The sequence below is a fragment of the Onychostoma macrolepis genome, chromosome 13, assembly GCF_012432095.1.
Source record: "Onychostoma macrolepis isolate SWU-2019 chromosome 13, ASM1243209v1, whole genome shotgun sequence".
Lineage (NCBI taxonomy): Eukaryota > Metazoa > Chordata > Actinopteri > Cypriniformes > Cyprinidae > Onychostoma > Onychostoma macrolepis.
The window spans coordinates 6,316,982-6,337,926 of NC_081167.1; the positions used below are offsets into that span (position 1 = coordinate 6,316,982).

A 20,945-nucleotide genomic window follows, 5' to 3' on the forward strand; every position below is an offset into this window, starting at 1 on the left:
TGTAGCCTAGTGAACCAAACTGAGAGACCATTTTGAAGGCTCAGGAAACCTTTGCAGGTGTTTTGAGTTGATTAGCTGATTGGCATGTCACCATATTCTAATTTGTTGAGATTTGTTGAGGCTTTTTGTTAAATGTGAGGCAAAATCATCACAATTAAAAGAACCAAAGACTTAAACTACTTCAGTCTGTGTGCATTGAATTTATTTAATACACGAGTTTCACAATTTGAGTTGAATTACTGAAATAAATGAACTTTTCCACGACATTCTAATTTATTGAAATGCACCTGTATATCAAAAGTAATTTTACAATAAATGAAATTAAAAATCAAATCTAAAAATCATTCTAATATGGTGATAGGCTGCTCAAGAAACACTTATCACTTTTGAAAAGAGTTGTGTTGCTTAATATTTTTGTGGAAACCGTTTATATTTTTCCAGGAATCTTTGATTAAGAGAAAGTTAAAAAGAACAGTGTTTATTTTAAAATAAAGCTTTTTAACATTATAAAAGTCTTGTCATTTTTATGAATTATTGTCAATTTAATGAATCCATGCTTAAAAATATAATTTTTATTCAACAAATGTATACATTTAATTTAAACATTAAAATCTTACTAACCTTTGAACAGTTATACAAGAAGAACCTGAACTGTTGGAAAAGATTTATTTTTCTCCCACTCTGAATAATATCAAAATTGGAGGTGCCATATTTAAAAACATGTTTTTGCTGTACAGTCCTAGTCTTAACAATGTCCGAAGGTCAATGAGAGGAAACAAATCTGATTAGTATTTTTTTTTCTTCCTGCTTGCGACCATTAAACAATGCGCCACCCAGTGGCCCTATAGGGTTGAGTCCACATTAAACTACTTTCCAGGGCATCTTTGATGCATTTCGTACATTGTGTAAAGGAGCCGGGGCCTGTTTCATAAAACAAGTTTACCAAATAAGCCAGGCTTATTTCAGTTAGTCTGACTTGTTTTGAACCAAACAATAAGTTAGACTAACTGAAATAAACCTGGCTTATTTGGTAGACTTGTTTTATGAAACAGGCCCCTGGGCTCACGTTTGATGTTTCATTGAATCCAGAATGTGTTCAGTGGATTTATACCGGGTCTATACTTTTTTTTTTTGCAGGACAGTCAAGATCTTCCACACATATCTGTCACGTTCCAGTTGGTGTAACTGACAAAAAATGACTGCATTTACAGTTATATTCAGTGTTTAGCGTAGAAATAGTGCTTTCGATTTCTTACTGTATTTGGGTGACTCGCCTGTAAACAAAACGATGCTGTTTCGCTGCGTTCGATTGGCTGTTCTTGACGTGACGTCATGTCCGGTCAATGCGGGCCAATGGCGGCACAGGAAGCGAGCACAGACAGAGTCGTGTGTGTGTAATGAATACGTTCTCATTCATATTGAATTGTTTGAATTCGCATTTACCTGTTGCAGGGATAATCGCCATCCTGCACCCAGGATAATAGCGACTCGGCACCGACGCAGAAACAGCGGTTACGCGTCGTTATGTACCGCGGTTCTAGGCCGCACAGAGGCGGCTATCATCCCCCGCCGTCGCGTGGCTTCGGTTCCCGTCCTGGACCAGGCCATCCCCCGGATCCGTACCGCCGGCCGTCCCCGCGGAGAAGATACTCACCAGCCGATGAATACCGAGGAGGGAGACCTCCGCGAAGCTACGGGGTATGAAGCATACAAAAACACTGCATTACACGGCTGCATGCAGCGCTGCAATAATCCACCATGGTACACACTAATTAAAAGTGGAAGTGGTCTTACTGCGTATTTTTCGGATTTATATTATTCTATGGATTTCCACGTAAATACCTTACCATGTGAAAATGGTGTTAAAGTACTATGCATTATCTTCTCAATCCGTTACCTACTTGTTGCAGTGTTGTGTACACTAATAAAAATGCCTTGTTGCTATGGTTTTATCATCATGGTTTATATTATAATGGTATTCTTTGAAGTGCCATCTAAATGCCTTTTGTGTGTCTATATGGTATTAAACCATGGTAAAAATGTGCATACGTGCATTGCTGCTTGCCAGCAGTCAGTTTATTACTTATTTAATAATTATGTTTAATTAAATGTAAGCTACCAGTAAAAAGTTTTATAACAGCAAGATTTTTAATGTTTTTAAAAGAATTATCTTCTGCTCACCAAGCTTGCATTTTTTTGATCCAAAAGACAGCAAAAGCAGTAATATTGTGAAATGTTTACTATTTAAAAAAAAAAAAAAAAATGCTTTCCATTTGAATATATTTTAAAATGTAACTTATTCCTGTGATTTTAAAGCTGAATTTTAGCATCATTGCACAAGTCACATGATCTTTCAGAAATCATTCATTCAGTATTCTGATTTGCTGCTCAAAATAAATAAATGTATATGAATATATATATGCACGCACGCACAAATATCGGCACCCTTGGTAAATATGATCCAAGAAGGCTGCGAAAATTAAGCTGCATTGTTAAACCTTTTGCTCTTTTATTAAAAAAATTCACAAAAATCTAACCTTTCATTGGATAATAAGAAATTCAAATGGGGGGAAATATCATTATGAAATAAATGTTTTTCTCTAATACACATTGGCCACAATTAACGGCACCCTTTTATTCAATACTTTTTGAAACCTCCATTTTCCAGTTTAACAGCTCTAAATGTTCTCCTGTAATGCCTGATGAGGTTAGAGAACACCTGACAAGAGATCAGAGACCATTCCTTCATCCAGAATCACTCCAGACCCTTTAGATTCCCAGCTCCATGTTGGTGCTTCTTCTCTTCAGTTCACTCATTTTCTACAGGGTTCAGGTCAGAGGACTGGGACAGCCAGCAGAAGCTTGGTTTTGTGCTCAGTGACCTATTTTTGTGTTGTTTCTGAGGTTTGTGTTTGGATTATTGTACGGTTGGAAGATCCAAACATGGCCAATTATAAGATTTATAACTGAGTCAGTCACTTATTGATTTTTTTTTTATCTGTTGGTATTTGATAGTGATGCCGTGTGTCTAAACGAGATGTCCAGGACCTCCAGCAGAAATATAGGCCCACAACATCAAAAACACAGCAGTATATTTCATTGTACACATGGGGTACTTTTTATCCCGGTATTCACCAAACCCATCTTGATCCTGATAACTGAATATGCTGGAGTTTGTTTTTGGATGAGCGAGGAGAATTTTTCTTGAAGCCCTCCCAAACAACATGTGGTGATGTAGGTGCTGTTTGACAATTTTTTTTTAAGGTTTTCTGACCCCGAGACTCAACTATTTGCTGCAGTTCTCCAGCTGTGGTCCTTGGAGAGTCTTTAGCCACTCAAACTCTCCTCCTCACCGTGCATTAGGACGATATAGACACACGTCCTCTTCCAGGCAGATTCGTAACATTTTATGTTGATTGGAAATTCTTAATTATTGCCCTGATGGTGGAAAAGGTTAAATTTCACTGCTCTAGCTCTTTTCTTAGTCACTTCACTAATTTGTGAAGCTCAATTATCTTTTGCTGCACATCAGAAATAGATTCTTTGGTTTTTCTCATTGTGATGGATGATTAAGGGAATTTGTTTTCCCTCCTATTTATATTTCTGTGAAACAGGAAGCCATGGCTGGATAATTTCATGTTCATAATCACCCTGGTGTGCTCAAAATTGTGAATATGAATGGGAATATACTTCAGAGATATTTTACTCATAAGAATTTCTAGGGGTGCCAATAATTGTGGCCAATGTGTATTAGAGAAAAACATTTTTCATAATGATGTCCCCCCCCCCCATTTTAAATTCTTATCCAATCAAAGGTTAGATTTTTGTGAATTAAAAAAAAAAATAAAAGATCAAAAGGATTAACAATGCAGATTCATTTTCACAGCCGCCTTTGATCATATTTACCAAGGGTGCCGATATTTTTGGCCATGACTGTATATTATTATTATGTTGAAAACAGCTGAGTATAATTTTTTTAGGTTTCTTTGATGAATAGAACATTCAGAAGAACAGCTTTTATCTGAAATAGAAATATTTGTAACATGTATAAGTGTCTATCATCACTTTTGATCAATTTAATTCATCCTTGCTAAATAAAAGTATTGATTTCTGTAATTTAATAATTTAATAAATATATAATGATTTAAACTTATTCCAAGCATTTGAATGGTATAGTGTATAATGTTACAAAAGGTTTTTATTTCAGATAAATGCTGGTCTTTGGGTCTTTCTATTCAAAGAATCCTGAAAAAAAAAAAAAAAAATACTCAACTGTTATAAAAAATTATTGAACATGATTTCTGAAGGATCATGTGGCACTGAAGACTGGAGTAATGATGCTGACAATTTAGCATTGTCATTACAGGAATAAATTACATTTTGAATATAGGCCTATTTTAAATAGAAAGCAGTTATTTTAAATGGTAAAAATGTTTCACAATACTACTGCTTTCGCTGTATTTTGGATTTTAAAAAATGCGTTCTTGGTGAGCAGAAAATAATTATATAAAAAAACATTAAAAATCTTACTATCCAAAAACTTTTGACTGGTAGCGTACTTTTTTTAGTTTGTGTTATTCCATGTATGAGTTAGTTAATGTCGCCATTTTCCTTAACAGAGGTACAGCCCATCACCTCCTTGTGGTGGGCTCCCTGTTGATCACAGTCTGGTCATAACTGTGGGCAACGAGCTGACCCATCCAGGCGAAACGCCCTATGTCCGGTAAGAGATGCAACCTGGTGTTACAACAATATATTAACTCTTAAGATTGGAATACACTATGTGACATTGTTAAACATGAACAGATTTACAATGTCAATGCTGAAATGGTTGAGTAAAACTGTGTATCAAAATTAGGGATGTAATGATTAACCGCGAGCCGGTTGAAAATCGATTCAAATATGTGACGATTCAAATCGGTTGAGATGCTAAACAAATCACGATTCAATTAGGGGTAGGAGTTTATATGAATGTATGTCTGAGGAGAACTTACTGTCTTTAGTAAAGTTTAGATGGTAGTTTTTCTTTTCATCTTGCATCTGTATAATGCATATTAAAGTTCATAAGTGCAGCGCTGCTTTGTTTACAGCGGAAACCAAGGAAACGCTTAAAGCGCCACCTGCTGGCAGAGAGTGAATCTGCGTCTCATTCAGCTCGTCTGCTGTTTCTGTTTCATGCAGATATTTTTTATGTATAGTTTCACAAAACTGAAGTCAGGCCATTCTGTTTTTGCTTCAGATTTCGAAATGATACAATCTAATTTAGATTACAAACTGCTCATGTTGCATGTATGCAGCATCTTTGTTTGGATCATGATTAAAATGCAGTGGTTTAGTTTAATTATTTACATTTACATTAGGCTATATTTACATTTTGTTTATTTAGCAGATGCTTTTATCCAAAGCTACTTACAAATGAGGAGAATAAAAGCAATCAAAACCAACAAAAGAGCAATAATATGCAAGTGCTATATTAGTTTATTATTATTATTATTATTATTATTATTATTATTATAGTGTTATATTTAAATTTCACAAAAAAACGTGCAGCATTTTGTTCAAGCAGTAATACATTTAATTTATAATTTGTCTTAAATCTCATTTTAAAAAAAAATTGTGAATCGAATTGTGAGTTGAGTGAATCGTTACATCCCTAATCAAAACACTAAATGAATGGGGATCACTACCAGACTTTCAGGTCATTCTGAACACACCAAACATGCAGTTATATGCGTCTTGTTCCTTGGAGAGACATGATAAATGAAAACTATGTTCTGACGTAGTTATAAAATATCATAAAATATCATATGTTTATCCTCCAAATGGATGGAGTCATTGTCTGAAGGTAAAAGTTTATGTCCATCATGTGTTTTTTTTGTGAAATCTGTCAACTCTGACTGGTCAAAATCTGCAGACTGCAAGTCAGGCCCGTGAAAAAAACAAAAAAACAAATCTGGCCGAAATTTGTGTATTCCAGCTTTTATAAGGCCATTGTGACAATTAGGCTGATGGTGATAAGTGTGACCACTCTGTTGATTAATAAGTGTCTTATTTTTTTTTTATGTTGCCATATATTTTGTAAATTAATATTGTAATGAATTGTCATTAGCAATACATTTCACCTCATTTATCAGATTTATGTTGGCTAGATAGGTGGATAGAAATGCCCAAGATTTGAAACATTGTTTTTTAAATAAAAGTTTGATCTTAACAAACTGATTTGAGAAACAACCAGATCTTTTGCTGCCTGCCTCCAAACAGTGAACACATTCTTAACTTTTGCTTTCATAATGGAGTAGTTCTTGCTCAAACTTGCATTTTTCCTCTACATCCTATTCTAAATCAGTAGATTGGCAGCATTTACTGATGGAGCGTAAGACACCCTTAGGGATAAGTGTTAATTTTTACAAAAATTTTTTTACATAATTTAATACCACAGCACTTGAAGCTATCAAGTGTAATTATGGAGATATTTTAACTTGAGCCCATAGACTCACTAGATATGCAATTGTTTGTCCATGTCCTTCAGTTGCGGTTTATGATGTGATGATTTCTGTTGACAGAGATTATGCTGCTGGGGAATCACAGTATAATAAGCCCCATTACTCTCCACGGAAGTCGAGCTATGATGGACACAGCGATAGAGGTTCGAGGAGGCGCAGTGTTAGTCGCGGCAGGAGCAGGGCGCGGAGTCGCAGTCCTGGCTACGGGCGCAGCAAAAGTCGCCCACGCAGCCGCAGCAGGAGTCGGAGCTACAGTCGTGGCAGGAGTCCTGAACGGGCGAAGAGCCGAGCACGTAGCAAGAGCAGAACCCGTGGGAGGAGCTACAGTAGAAGTCGAAGCAGAAGCGGAAGCCGTAGTCGCAGACAGAGTAGGGCCAGGAGCAGGGCACGGAGCAAGAGCCGGCCACGGAGCCGCAGTCGCGAAAGGAGCCGTAGCAGGGGGAGAAGCAGAGGACGGAGTCGTGCTAGGAGCTGGAGCCGCAGTGCTAGTCGTAGTGGTAGCAGAAGCAGCAGCGGCTCCAGTAGGAGTCGCCGCAGCAGCGTCAATAGGAGAGCCAAATCAGGTGATTTTAGGGTTAGGGAGGAGGACTTTACTGAGCTGGAGAAGGCCAGACGACGTAAAGAAATCCAGGATATGCTTGTACAGCCTGCAAAGTCAATTTTGAAGAAAAGAATGGATTCCTCCGAGACAGATTCTCCCATGCTAGTGCAGGTAACCACCTCTCATTATGGCTTGGGAAATTTTGACATTCAAAATGCAAGTCAAAAGCTGTTAATTTAAATAAAATTTATTCTTCACATTATGTATGGCATCTCAACTTAAAGCACTTTAAAGGCGTCATCGGATGCCCGTTTTTCACAAGTTGATATGATTCTTTAGGGTCTCAATGAAAAGTGTATAACATACTTTGGTTAAAATTTCTCAATGGTAGTGTAAAACAACACCCTTTTTACCTTGTTAAAAACAGCTCTGTTCACAGCGACCCATTTCGGTGCATGTTGCTTTAAATGCTAATGAGCTCTGCTCACCCTGCCCCTCTCTCTGAGACTCTCTGAGAAAACTTATACTCACTTCTTCTGTAGGTGAAACTGGATCACGAATGATTTGTGCGAACATAGACGCATTTAGGTAGATCGGGGAGCGCATTCCCTTCAAAAACAAAAGTAATCCACTGCATCTTCAGCGGTTCAGATGTTGGGACTAAATGACTGCCTTGTTATTACATCCAACAACAAAGCACTTCAATCGCTTAGGAGACATTCTTGTCTACCCCTGCTCCGGTGTCGAAACAATGGCAGACTGATGACAGCTCACTCAGGTTAGAGCTGTTGGTTGTGTAAGACACATTTCAGTTCAAGCAACATGTAAAAGTGAATTTTGCATCCGATGACCCCTTTAAGCCAGAAATACTTTGCAAACAAGGCAGTTCTACGGATGAACTGATATTTAATTCTGGATGATAGTATTTATTATTTTCATGTTATAGCTGATGATAAACTTAATCTGAATAAATTTAAAAAATAAAACACTAAAAACTAAAAGCACAAATTTAAAATGCTACAAGCAGTGTTGGGGAATGTTACTTTTAAAACTAATGCATTACAATATTGAGTTACTCCATAAAGTATCTAATTGTGTTACTTACTTTTTATGGAAACTAATGCATTACGCTACTTTTTCTCACCTGAGCTGGGCTTGCTTATTTATTTATAATAACAAAAATCCCAAAAGTTATATTTTGGCAACTGTAAGGTCCCTTTTAGGGCTGTCAAAATGGTTGAAAAGCTAAATTAGAATTTTGTACTTAAATATGATCAATATTCGAATTTAAAAAGCATAATTTCAGTTGGGGGAAAAAAAAAGCTTTTAGTTTCTCTCCTGAGGCCAGAGGGTGCATTGAGCAAAATATTACTAAAGCACATTTCTTTAAAGCAATAAAATAACACGACTATCTTTGAAAAAGTACATAACGTTTACAAACCATATATATATATATATATATATATATATATATATATATATATATATATATATATATATATATATATATATATATATTAATTAATTTGCTTAAACAATTAGAAACAAAACAGCATCATGCATGTATAGTTTAATACAAAGGACCGCAAACCAATCGCAACGAGTACTTTTCCATTTAAAAACATGAGATGCAGTGGAATGGGGAAAACCGCCATAAAGTCTTGAGACCTGTTTTTTAAAAGTTGAACTTAAAGTAATTTTACATGGCTTTCTAAACGTGCGTCTCTCTTGTGCGAGACGCGAGTGCAACGGTGATAGATGTCCCTATAGAAAATGCGATAAATATGCGTTCTGTGTGAACGGCTTGGTTTCAGTTTTCAACACTGGCTACAAGTGAATTTCTTCATCACATTGTTATAACCTATTATGAAAAGTGAAAAATCATTAGAGATTTATGGAAGATTTAAATGTTCAGTGCTTTTTTTTTTTTTTTTTTTAAATAAACATTAGATGACGACAAATGTAATGTAAATGTTAAAATAAAAAATGAGTATGTACGATTTAATGTTGTCTGATAACCAGTATTGTGCTGATATATTGTGGTGCATCTCTTTTTGACAATCAAGGTGGCAATAGTTAGTCAAATGTCTGTTGTTGACCTGAAGACTTAAACAATTTATGCTAATGTACATTATAGCAAGTGTGCGCTGCATTATGATTTGTGCCCTGACACTTTTCGGAACGTAACAGTGCACAAATATGAGATTTCACGTACTTGGAGTATGGTCTTGGTCTTTAGTTGGCCTACAGAGCTAAGGGGCAGCCACACTACAATTTTCATTCCATTGATTTTCATTCATACCTGTGCAACATGCTTATTTTGTCTCTTCAAAGTCTAGTGTCACCACTGCTTTAGCTGATATTTAATTGGCTTTATTTTTAGAAAGTAAAGAATGATGCTAGTGTCCCTAAAGCATATTTAACCAATGTATTTCAGAATAGCGATTCCCCTCGAGGAAATCCAGATGGTGGTCTTTCACATGAGGCTGAACAACTTCTCTGTGCACTTTCCAAAACCATGGATCCAGACTTATTAGCATCCATGCTGGGTAAAAGCTCTGATAGTGGTGTTCTCGAAGAGCTGATTGGTAAGATCCAACCAGCTAGAGAGGGTGGAAGTGACATGCTCCTCCCTCAAGAGAAGGGAAGACAAGAGAAATCAGACCTCACACAGTTCCTTGGAATGATAGCTGAGGTCACCAAACCACAGAATGTAAAAAGGAGTCATCCAGATATTGAAGATGAGGAGAAGTTCCTCTATGGGGACGAAGAAGAAGAGGGCAATGAGGTGAAACCAGCAAATTCCAACTTTCCAGGCACAAGTTACCCACAGACTTGTGAGATGCAGATAAGAGAACCTTACACATTTGGCCATACTGGAGAAAATGTGATGAGCCTTTCGCATAGAGACAGTAGGCAGACAGACAGGCATCATCCCTCGGCCACACCTGAGGTACATGCCAAGGAAGGACCTAATGACTTCCCACCTGGCGTTGGGCCACAGGACATCAAGGTGAGGAAGGAGGTAGAGGAATATGAGAAGATACAAGACTTGCTGAAAACAATTGGCTTGGACCTGGGTGTGGCTGAGATAAGCAAGATGGCCGCTAGGACGCAAGCGCGCCTGCACGGTAACACCCCTGCGAAGACACCAACTCGTCGGCATTCGGATAGAAAGCACCGGAGCCGTAGCAGGAGCTACAGCAGCAGTAGCAGCAGGAGCTCCAGTCGGAGTCGGAGTAGCAGCCGAAGTAGAAGCAGAAGTCGTCGAAGCCGAAGTGGCAGTTTAGATCACACTTCAAGTCGCAGCAAGAAAAAAACGGTTTCCCCAGAAAAAACATCTCCACGCTTACATAGTCAGAACAAGAAAGATGCTCAACCTGCCATTGCTCAAGCAGAAAGCAGCTGGCCTACCACACCCACTGTCGGTCCTGGGACTCAGGCGTATCCCTCCCAACCCAGCCTCCCGGCACATCCCATGCCCCCATACCCCGGGCCACCCCCACGTGGGGTAATGCCACCTGACTACCCACCACGAGGTTACGATCACTATGGCAATTATGTTCCATATATGCCTCCGGGATGGCCGATGTACCCACCTCCAGGTATGCCGGTACCACCTCCTCCCAGTCCAATGGATCCCTACAGCCTCCCTAACATTGAGCGACCCTTTCTTAAAGTCATCAAAACTGTGCCGAATGAGAGTAAAGGCGACGATCTAAAAGGTTAGTGACATTTAAAATATATTATTCATGAAGAAAATTAAAATTTTGGCCAATGTATTTAAAGGGTCATGAAACCCCCCTGTTTCAGCACTGGTCTTTCACACCTTAGATCTGAAAAAGACTCCAGAAATGGGCATGTAGAGGGGAGAAAATAACCAATAAAACACAGACCTACAACACACTCATTATACAGACAGATGAATATGAAAATATATTTAAAACAGAAAGAATAAAGGCATAGTTACTTTTTGTTAACTCTTCTTTGGATTTTCGGTCTATATCATTGTTTGCTGTGTGTCACAATAATCTGTCATGTCATCGCGTTTAAGATCAGGCAACCTGTTCATACATGTTTACATCACAAAAAATGTGTTTTAGGGTTTCATGACCCTTTGACCTTATGTTGGTGCAGTTGATCAAAGGAGAATTTTGGAACAATGTTCACACAGATCTGTTCTGTATAATGAGTTCATAATGACCATGTCTGTAAAGCTCCTTGAAGGGCCACAAAAGATTGTAAACGCACCATAAATCAGTTTGTATAACTTGCTATATGCTATGGGCCAGATTTACTAAACAAGGAATGCAATTTCAGAAAAGCACCGATAGGAGTGGAAAGTTCTGCGGGTGATATACTGAGATCGCACAAATTAAAGAACACGCATGCAATGAGATCATTTCCGTAATAAGCAAATGCAATCTACCAAGAGCTGCGCAAATTAGCATAAGGTCACAAACAAGCAGAGCAAATTATAAATCACGTGGCTTGCCAAATGATATGTGAGCTTCACAGACGTGGTCACAATGAATATTGGAAAAAGCTATGCAAAGATTGTTTAAAATCCTTTTGTTAATCACGGTTTCAGAATGACAAGACTGAGTAAATAATGAGAGACTTTTGGGTGATTTAGACTTCGCTCATCACAGTTTACCAACATGATTTGATTTATCCTTTCAGCACCCCCTAAATCGGATCCTGTGGCCTCTAAAGCAATCACCAGTGGCATTCAGAGAAAAGAAATGGAAGATAAGAATACTGCTAGCCAAAAACAAAAGGTAAACAAGAAATTTGATGGGATTATTGAATGTGCAAACATCTCAAAATTGTTGTTCATCTACAATACAAAAGTTTTATTTGTAGAGTTGAGAATCAAAAACTGGTTCTTGTTGCATTTTTTTATTTATTAATTTTTTTTTCTCCATTTGGCTCCATTAACAAACATCTTGAACATCTGTAATCTTTACAATTTCTTTTGCCTTGTCCTCGCTGGTTGTGTGCAACAACAAACAAGGGCCCATGTGTCCAGTATGCGATTTTTATGATCCAATTGCCCCCCCCCCATTTTCTTTTACAATGTTGTGTTGTGTACAATTTGGGGGGAACTAAGGAAGTGGAATCAGAAGCACAATTGTTAAGTTCATCAGGATTCCCATTACTTTGTTTTTGCTGATGAAGAAATTTAAGGCCCAAATCAAATTCTGTCTCAGGTCATGGAAGAGCTTGAAAAGCTAAAAAAGGAGAAAGAAGTGCGACACAAGAGGAAAGAAAATCTCTTAAAGGATGTGGAGACATTGAGAAAGCAGCAAGGTATTTCCCTCTTAGTGTAAAGTGGAAGTGTTTTCTTTATAAATTTGTAAGGGCTCACTGTATTATACAGTGTTTGATTTGTTCCTGTAGGGGAGCTTCTTCGAAAGAAGCGAAGGGAGAAGGATGGGCACAAGGACCCTGTCCTCATCGACCTTGGTCAGCTCCAAGAAGATGCAATGGCCCAAATCTCTAAATTGCGTGCTGAACAGAGAGAGGCAGATCAAAAACATGAAGAGCTGGTCAAAGTGGCTCTTATTCTCGGTATAGACTACAAAGACTCAAAGATATCTGGGGACCATGGGCAGCAGCCCCTTCAAAGTAAGAAGGAGTCTGCCAGAAGCCCAGAGAAATCAGGGGCCAAAACCAGCACCTCATACAATAAGGTAGAGTTGCTAATTCTGTTACAGGAAAGGTACTTGCGCTTGATTTGGCTTTTTCATAGTTAAGAATTAGACTACCACTTTTTCAAGTGGCATTTAAATCTTGACAGTGATTCCACACAATATTTATTTATATATAATTGTATCTAATTTTTTTAACATTCAGTAATTTTTAAAATAGCTGCATTGTTTTTTATTTTCTCAGTAAAAAATTACCCGTAATGAAATTAAAAATACTCAAAAATATGTATTTAAAACAATTTTCACTCACATGAGATGAATACTCCAGTCATATCAGTAGCCTATTCAGTAGACTCTTTTATTTACATAGAGGGTCATTGCCAAAATGTATTTGGTACTCTTGAAACATTATTGGTTGTTATTTTTACAAATGCTTTTTTAGTCCAGTGGTTCTGAAATTAAGACAAGTACCACCTTTGATCAAATCAGGGCATCCAAGTAACTGTGAGCGTCAACATAATGCCATATTTTGATTATTAAGATCAATATTCCTGTAGTTCAGTTTAATCATGCTGCATGCCTTTGCAGATCTGTGGAAGGACCCTGAGGAGTAACATCTAAAAACACACATACAATACAGTAGTAACTTTTAAGAGAGGATTAGAATATGCTTGCCTTTGGTTATGGCACTTAAATGCTTCCTTGAGATTGAACAGAATGACATGCTGCTTTTTTTCTTGATATAATCAGCGTTTGTGGAATAAAATCTGCACAGACCAGAAGGCAGCATTTTTAGTATAGTACATTTCTAGAGTTGTAAGCCACCTGAGACACTTTGTGTACTCCTGGTGGTATCACAGCGTACCACCGTTTTAGTTCAAAGTGACTTATAGTAGGAAAAATGTATATTGGGGGCACAAATTAAGAATTTGTTCCCACAATACATTTATTGGTTGTCCCGATTTACTGATTTGTTCTCTCGTTTTAAGTCATGGCCACAATTTACTAATTTGTTTCCATGATGTAGTAAATCGTGGCTATGATTTACTAAATTGGAAGTCTGTAATTCTTATACAGGACATCAACAACTTCTGTAATGTTTGTAACACTATTTTAGGGATATTGTTTTATGTAGCATAGGCTTGTTTAATCATAATAGCAATGTAGTGTAATAACAGTGTTTAATCATAATTATGTGTTCTTATGTTTGCATATAACGGTATATACTAGTCCCTAAATTCTTTATTTTAGGCATCACAATTGGCATTCATTTTAAGCGGAATATACATATATATATATATATATATATATATATATATATATATATGTATATGTATATATATGTGTGTATATATGTATATGTGTGTGTGTATATATGCATGTGTGTGTGTATATATATGTATGTGTGTGTGTGTATGTGTGTATATATATATACATACACAGTGGGTACGGAAAGTATTCAGACCCCCTTAAATTTTTCACTCTTTGTTATATTGCAGCCATTTGCTAAAATCATTTAAGTTCATTTTTTTCCTCACTAATGTACACACAGCACACCATATTGACAGAAAAACACAGAATTGTTGACATTTTTGCAGATTTATTAAAAAAGAAAAACTGAAATATCACATGGTCCTAAGTATTCAGACCCTTTGCTGTGACACTCATATATTTAACTCCGTTGCTGTCCATTTCTTCTGATCATCCTTGAGATGGTTCTACACCTTCATTTGAGTCCAGCTGTGTTTGATTATACTGATTGGACTTGATTAGGAAAGCCACACACCTGTCTATATAAGACCTTACAGCTCACAGTGCATGTCAGAGCAAATGAGAATCATGAGGTCAAAGGAACTGCCTGAAGAGCTCAGAGACAGAATTGTGGCAAGGCACAGATCTGGCCAAGGTTACAAAAAATTTCTGCTGCACTTAAGGTTCCTAAGAGCACAGTGGCCTCCATAATCCTTAAATGGAAGACGTTTGGGACGACCAGAGCCCTTCCTAGAGCTGGCCGTCCTGCCAAACTGAGCTATCGGGGGAGAAGAGCCTTGGTGAAAGAGGTAAAGAAGAACCCAAAGATCACTGTGGCTGAGCTCCAGAGATGCAGTCGGGAGATGGGAGAAAGTTGTAGAAAGTCAACCATCACTGCAGCCCTCCACCAGTCGGGGCTTTATGGCAGAGTGGCCCGACGGAAGCCTCTCCTCAGTGCAAGACACATGAAAGCCCGCATGGAGTTTGCTAAAAAACACCTGAAGGACTCCAAGATGGTGAGAAATAAGATTCTCTGGTCTGATGAGACCAAGATGGAACTTTTTGGCCTTAATTCTAAGCGGTATGTGTGGAGAAAACCAGGCACTGCTCATCACGTCCAATACAGTCCCAACAGTGAAGCATGGTGGTGGCAGCATCATGCTGTGGGCGTGTTTTTCAGCTGCAGGGACAGGATGACTGGTTGCAATCGAGGGAAAGATGAATGCGGCCAAGTACAGGGATATCCTGGACGAAAACCTTCTCCAGAGTGCTCAGGACCTCAGACTGGGCCGAAGGTTTACCTTCCAACAAGACAATGACCCTAAGCACACAGCTAAAATAACGAAGGAGTGGCTTCACAACAACTCCGTGACTGTTCTTGAATGGCCCAGCCAGAGCCCTGACTTAAACCCAATTGAGCATCTCTGGAGAGACCTAAAATGGCTGTCCACCAACGTTTACCATCCAACCTGACAGAACTGGAGAGGATCTGCAAGGAGGAATGGCAGAGGATCCCCAAATCCAGGTGTGAAAAACTTGTTGCATCTTTCCCAAAAATACTCATGGCTGTATTAGATCAAAGGGTGCTTCTACTAAATACTGAGCAAGGGTCTGAATACTTAGGACCATGTGATATTTCAGTTTTCTTTTTAATAAATCTGCAAAAATGTCAACAATTCTGTGTTTTTCTGTCAATATGGGGTGCTGTGTGTACATTAATGAGGAAAAAAAATGAACTTAAATGATTTTAGCAAATGGCTGCAATATAACAAAGAGTGAGAAATTTAAGGGGGTCTGAATACTTTCCGTACCCACTGTATATATATGCAATATACATAATGCCATATTTATATATGTAGATTGTTTTTAGTTTAAAAAACTTGAAAGATATTCACTGCAAAAGTGTTTCGATATCTTCAAATGTCTTATGAGTTTTTATTGTATTGGCACTTGATGAATTTAATGTTTGTTGTATGAGATAAAAGCCATTTCACATCTCATTTTGATATGGCTTTTTAAAAACCATTAGTTTTATAGTAGTCAAATAATTGAAGTATTAAACCCATGAGTAACTTCTCCCCGACTGGAAAGCAGATGGCCTATTTTGCAAAGGTAAGTCTTCTATGACAAATTTTAATGATTGGCTATAGGATTATATTTGTTTCTTTGAAAAGCTTTTCTTCTCTCATTTAAAAAATAGATACTTCTAGAGTATTTGATTCAGCTTGCTTAGTCACTTTTACTTATGCATTTTTTGTACTGCCTAAATTAATCTAGGTAGCCTCCTCAAAATCAAGAGCGTCTCCTGAAAAACCCAAGTCGCCTCTTCCGTCGAGCAGCCATTCCCTGGACACTGCTGCCGAGCAGTTCGAGTACTACGATGCAGGAAATCACTGGTGTAAAAACTGCAATGTTACCAGTGGTTCAATGTTTGATTATTTCATGCATTTGCACAGCAAAACCCATAGGAAGGTATGTGTGCTAACATATGAAATCAGATTTTATTTGGTTTATGAATGCTGCGTTTATTTCTGCCAGTCGCATCTCTGCTTCAATCATCAATTGTTTTGCTCTCGTATAGACTCTAGATCCTTATGACAGACCTTGGGCAAAATCAGAGAGTGAAAAGAAACCCCCAGCTGGAAAGAGGACTTCAAAGCCAGCCAAAGGTCACAACATCTTTATGAAATGTGATAATCAGAAAACACATTCATTTTGTTTAAGCTAAAGCAATTCATTTGTTTTAACACATGCACCGTTAAGGATTTGGAATCATTAAATGGAATCTGAGGGTCAAAGAACCAGAATTATTCAGTTTCTTTATGATTCTCTTCCATAATTGGTCCCATGTTAATTGCAGTGTCCTAAACTGTGGTTTTCCTGTAGTGTGCCTCAAGCAGATCAAGGGTAAATTACCAGCCATCAAAACCATTACACACTACTGTTAAATGTATTTAATTTTGTGCTGTATTCTTTCCTTTAGGCTCTGAGTTCTTGATCCCTGTAAGGGGATTCTTCTGCCACTTATGTGAAGAGTTTTTTGGTGATCCCATTTGTGCTGAGGCCCATGTCACCTGCCATGCTCACAATGAGAAATACAAGGTAAATATCACACTTGATATTCATTATAAATTTAATTAGGGTTAGGATATGACAGCAAATTTTACCTTTTTTTTTTTTTTTTTTTTTTTTTTTTTTTTTTGGCTAGATGTAATTGTCTTATATGCATTAAAATTAACATTATCATTATGCATCAACAGGCAAAAATGTATGAAAATCCCCTCTATGAACAAAGGAGGAACCTGGACCGTCAAGCTGGCTTGGAGAGCCAAAAGAGTTCAGAGCACAAACGAAAACGTGAAGATGACGAACAGGATGATATGAAGAAATCCAAACACGGCAAAGGAAAAATGTCAAGTAATGAAGTGGAGACAAAACCACAGTACAGCAAGGAAGAGGAGTATAAGAATATCAAAGACAGCGAGAATAAACTCAAGGAGAAATACAAGAAAGAGGATATAGATAAACAGAAATACAAGAAGGAGGATGATGAGAGAGCCAAAATAAAAAAGGAAGAGGATGAGAGAGCTAGGTACAAAAAAGATGATGATGAGCGAAGCCGCTTCAGAAAAGAAGAGGAATACACATATAGGTACAGGAAGGAGGAAGGGGAGAGATCCAGGTATGAAGAGGACAGATTTAGAAACAGAGATGATGATGATGAACACTATCGATATAGAGAAGAGGACGACAGATACAGATTTAGAAAGGATGATGACAGAGGCCGATATGGTAGAGAAGAGGAGAAGCCCAAGTATGGCAGAGAAGATGATAAGAAGTACAAATACACTCGGGAGGTCGAAGAGAAGAAGTCAAAATACAAAGATGAGGACTGGGGGAAGTGGCCGAAATCAAAGTGGGACGAGGACCAAGACAGTAACGGAAAGAATGAAAAAAAGGAAGATAAAGCTCAGCACCAGAAGGGCAAGGCTGGTTATTCCAAAGATGACAAGGAGAGCACAGGAAAGTTCAGTGCTAAAGATGGCAAATCAGAATCAGAGAAACCCATCGAGCCTCCTAAAATATTATGTGGCCCAAGTCCCGCCTTGCTTGCTAAACTTCGCAAGAAGAACGAGGAAGTTGCTGGTCGGCCTGGCTTTGGAAAGTTTGGTCTGAAAAAGCAACAGAAGACTGCTCTGGAGAAAGAGGCAGAGAGGATGGCAGCACAATTCTTGAAGGAAGAGGAAGAGAGTATGCCTTCTGAAATGGCAGAAAACAAGGATGCTGAGCTAGATCCTTTTTCCAAGTCTATAGCTGCGGCAAAATCCATTGCTATCAAATTGACAGGAAAGGCTTTGCTGCCCCCCTCAGGTGAATGGCTAGCATACAACGAAAATAAAACTAATCCTAATTTACCTCCTCCCACATCTCCCATGGTTATTAGGAAGTCTTACACAGGTGTGCAAAATAAACCAACACCATCTGCTGACAAATCTCCTGCACCTGTAACAGGAACTCAGAAGGGCCCAACATTGTCAGCAGACCTCATCTCTAAGGCATTTAGTGGAGAAGAGGTGCAATTAAAGCAAACAAAGGACACCCCTGCAAACCCTGTAGATATCTTCAGCATACCCGTACCTGTTCAGTCTCCCACTGCAGCGCCAAAAATTGTAAATTCCAGCCAGATGAAACCTGTTACTCCCAGTCAATGTGTTATTACTCTCGAGTCTGATGTGGCTGCTCCTGGAGTGCCTGAGGAGGAGCAGAAGCTCACCGTAATCCTTCGTCCTCCTCCTCAGCTTTCTTCTAATGCCAGAGACCCACCCCCCAAAACTGTAAAGCCAAAGACAACTCTTGCAGCAGGAAAAGCAAAAGATTTGTTTGACATTTTCTACAGCGGCAGTGCCGCAGTTAAAACCTCTGTCGGTGGCTGTGTTGGTGACAAACATAACTTTGGATTTGCTCCTCAAGACAGTGGCTCAACCTGCAGAGAGTCCAACAATAAAGACAAAAATGCTAGGGATGTTTGCCAGAGCAAAGAACCTCTCAAGATCAACGACTCAAAAGTTCCCCTGAGAGATGAACCTCTCAAGAATGAGGAGTCAGGAGTTACCCAAAAAGAACTCCCTAAGAACGAGGACTCAACAGTTACCTTGAGAGAAGAACCTCTCAAGAATGAGGAGCCGGTAGTTGCCCAAAAAGAAGTCCCCAAGAATGAGGACTCAAATCTTGCCCAGAGAGAAGAATCTCCCAAGAACAAAGACTCAGAGGTTGCCCAGAGCGAAGAACCCCCCAAGAATGAGGACTCGGATCTTGCCCAAAGAGAAGAATCTCCCAAGAACGCAGACTCAGAATTTGCCCAGACAGAAGAATCTCCCAAAAACGAAGACTCCGAGGTTGCCCAGACAGAAGAACCCCCCAAGAATGAGGACTCAAATATTTCCCAGAGAGAAGAATCTCCCAAGATCGAAGACTCAGAAGTTGCCCAGAGTGAAGAACCCCCCAAGAATGAGGACTCAAATCTTGCCCAGAGAGAAGAATCTCCCAAAAACGAAGACTCAGAGGTTGCCCAGACAGAAGAACCCCCCAGGAATGAGGAGTTGAATGTTGCCCAGAGAGAGGAATCTCCCAAGAACAAGGACTCAGAATTTGAACAATCCTTTGAGGATGCCATCTTGAAACCTGACCTTCCAAATGAAGATAATGCAAAAGAGGAAGATTTTGATGACCAACAAGTTCTTAAATCTGTTGAAATCTCTGTGGGAGATATAACTGCGATGGAAGTAGATAGTCAGGACACAATGCAGACAAATAATGAAGAGGAAAACCCTCTGGAACCTGAGGAACCCATGGCATTCTCTCCCCTTCCTGGTTCTTTCACTGAGCAAATAAACTTGGATACATTTGAATTCAATTTTGAGACTTTGTAAAGGACCTTCAAAGAGTAGGTTTAGGGATGTACATGATACCTCTGAATGTAAATAAGTGATTTTGAAGTATTCTTTGTATTTGCTTTATCCAGTTAGAATGTTTCATGTCTATTCTTAACCTTTTGGCAGGTAATGCCAGTGAAAACGTGGACTGAAAAGCATTCATTCTGAAGTGGTTGCTGGGGAAGGAATCCCTCTAAGAAAATGAAAACTTTCATCAAGTAACGAACCCTTAGTATGTGTAAAAGTTTTGCTATCTTGTCAAAAGCACCTGGTGTTGAGCTACTTGTTTCCTTATTTTGTTTCCAGCAGAAACCATTCCTTTTCCCAAAGGTAATGTAAAACATATAATGAATATGATGTGTATCAAACATTTAAGTCTGTAAAGCCATTTGCTCTGTTCGTTCCATTTAAATAAATTAAGATATTTTAATGCAGGAGCCAGAAAGATCCAGGCTCAGAGAAGAGAAATGGTGTGGAGTTCATGCTTCAAGGACATATGCGTTCACAACTCTGGCCAGAAAATGTCAGGCTTGGCCTCCGTAGTTTTTATTACACTGTACTCTGTATTGATGGCTTTTCTTTCCAGTTTCAGTTTTTTTAAGGAATTAATGTGTTATAATGTTCACATTGCTACCATGCTACTTCAGCATCTACAGATAGTTGGTGTAATTGCACATGTTCTGTGCTAGCTCAAATAAATCACAGCAACCCTTTCCGTCTTTGCCTCTCACTGATTATCTTATCTTGCTTATATTACTGCTGGTATTAGACTTGTGCATTTTTTTTTTTTTTTTTTTTGACGTTTTGAACACATTGGGCCTCATTCATAAAATATGAGCAGAACGGATTTCTCTATAAATCGTTCATAAAACTTTTCTATTAATTACTTTGCCACATTGAGTAAAGCGGTTTGCGTAAGTATGGTTTTATGAACGTTATATACAAATCCATTATGTTGGCGTTTCATGAATGAGGCACACTGCACTGTATTTGCATGTGCATCAAATATGAATGTAAGTAAAATTGCAAGTTTTTATTACAAATTTAAAACCAATATGCTGTA

General features: G+C 38.4%; 1 protein-coding gene across 11 annotated transcripts; it reads left to right on the top strand.

The window, feature by feature from the left end:
• Nucleotides 1-1,307: 1,307 nt before the first annotated feature.
• On the top strand, nt 1,308-20,597 carry znf318 (zinc finger protein 318). 11 transcript variants are annotated; one of them, XR_009273901.1, is made up of 14 exons: nt 1,308-1,698; nt 4,620-4,723; nt 6,564-7,215; nt 9,482-10,769; nt 11,728-11,825; nt 12,258-12,357; nt 12,448-12,740; nt 16,227-16,421; nt 16,531-16,618; nt 16,933-17,051; nt 17,210-19,893; nt 20,009-20,100; nt 20,189-20,212; nt 20,318-20,597. XR_009273901.1 is itself a non-coding variant. In XM_058795625.1 (12 exons), exons 1-11 carry the CDS (start codon nt 1,525-1,527, stop codon nt 19,877-19,879), a joined length of 5,781 nt encoding a protein of 1,926 aa, XP_058651608.1. In that variant the 5' UTR covers nt 1,308-1,524; the 3' UTR covers nt 19,880-19,893; nt 20,009-20,597. The 11 variants fall into 11 exon arrangements, 2 of the variants coding, with proteins under 2 accessions (XP_058651608.1, XP_058651607.1); XR_009273902.1 differs by having other exon boundaries at nt 20,192-20,212; XR_009273899.1 differs by having other exon boundaries at nt 20,189-20,597.
• Nucleotides 20,598-20,945: the final 348 nt, after the last annotated feature.

Coding starts and splice junctions, on each gene's coding strand:
- znf318 (XM_058795625.1), top strand. CDS start 1,525: ATGTACCGCGGTTCTAGGCCGCACAGAGGCGGCTATCATCCCCCGCCG. Junction 1,699..4,619: donor GACCTCCGCGAAGCTACGGG/GTATGAAGCATA, acceptor TTTCCTTAACAG/AGGTACAGCCCATCACCTCC. Junction 12,358..12,447: donor GACATTGAGAAAGCAGCAAG/GTATTTCCCTCT, acceptor TTGTTCCTGTAG/GGGAGCTTCTTCGAAAGAAG.